The 910-nt window shown below is 67.3% G+C and overlaps 1 protein-coding gene across 1 annotated transcript in view; it reads left to right on the top strand.

Moving 5' to 3' along the window:
* Positions 1–910, top strand: part of CFAP52 (cilia and flagella associated protein 52) — a 48,215-nt gene that overhangs the window by 36,340 nt on the left and 10,965 nt on the right. Inside the window, exons 15-16 of the mRNA XM_010008268.1 lie at positions 510–602; positions 701–836. Coding sequence (XP_010006570.1) covers positions 510–602; positions 701–836 — 229 coding nt within the window. The remainder of the gene's footprint in view (positions 1–509; positions 603–700; positions 837–910) is intronic.

Here is a 910-nt window from a genome sequence, read left to right as displayed (position 1 = left end):
CACCCACCCACCCCTCCATCCAGTACCCCAAGTGCTGTCACAGGGCAGGCACACAGCTGGTCTGTTGCTGCCTGTCACCACCTCCTCCCTGCAGCCCTGCTTTTCAGGGAGTCCTGCTCCCCCAGCACCACAAGGCCACGTCCCTCCTTATCCTCCACCCAGGCAGTCAGAGGTCATCCCAAGGACTCCTGAAGCCAGAAGCCACTCTGGGCTCTGGGAGGGGGAGCAGGATTTGGGGGAGCGTTGAGGCCACGGTTGAGAGTGGCAGAGACCCCAGTGCTGGGTTTTCAGTCTGGCTCCTCTAGCGCCATTGTTAGGTTTCAGAGTGAACAGACCCTTGGGCTAGGTAGGGGGGGATGGGATGTGGTGCCCTGGGTGCAGTACCTGGGATGCTGTACTGGATGTGGTATTTTGGATGTGGTGCAGGTGGCAGGGCCCTGCAGCCCCGGGGTGGGGACTCTGGGGGTGCTGCCCCCACACCAGTGAGGTGCCCCGGCCGTGTCTGGCAGGTCCTCCCTGACGTGCCCTCACTGCCTGAAGCAGAGCAACACCTTCGACCCCTTCCTGTGCATCTCCCTGCCCATCCCGCTGCGCCAGACCCGGTGAGCCCAGCCCCGGTTCCCCCGCCACTCGCCACCGCGGGCACGAGCCGTGCCAGGTCTCAGCGCATGTGTCTGTGTCCCCTCCCCGCTGTCCCCAGGGCTCTGAACGTCACCCTGGTGCTGCAGTGCGAGCGGCGGCGGTTCGTGCGGGTGGGGCTGGCGGTGCCCCTGCTGGGGACAGTGGCCCAGCTGCGGGAGATGGTGGCGCGGGAGGGACACATCCCCCCCGAGCAGGTAACGGGAGGGGAGCGCGGGGCTGCGCACGGGGACGCGCGGGGCCCCGGGACGCTCAGGAGCTGCTCCGCAGC

Source organism: Chaetura pelagica, unplaced genomic scaffold (genome assembly GCF_000747805.2).
Source record: "Chaetura pelagica isolate M959 unplaced genomic scaffold, ChaPel_1.0 scaffold471, whole genome shotgun sequence".
In the NCBI taxonomy this organism is placed as follows: domain Eukaryota; kingdom Metazoa; phylum Chordata; class Aves; order Apodiformes; family Apodidae; genus Chaetura; species Chaetura pelagica.
This window is presented reverse-complemented; position numbering and strand designations above follow the sequence as displayed.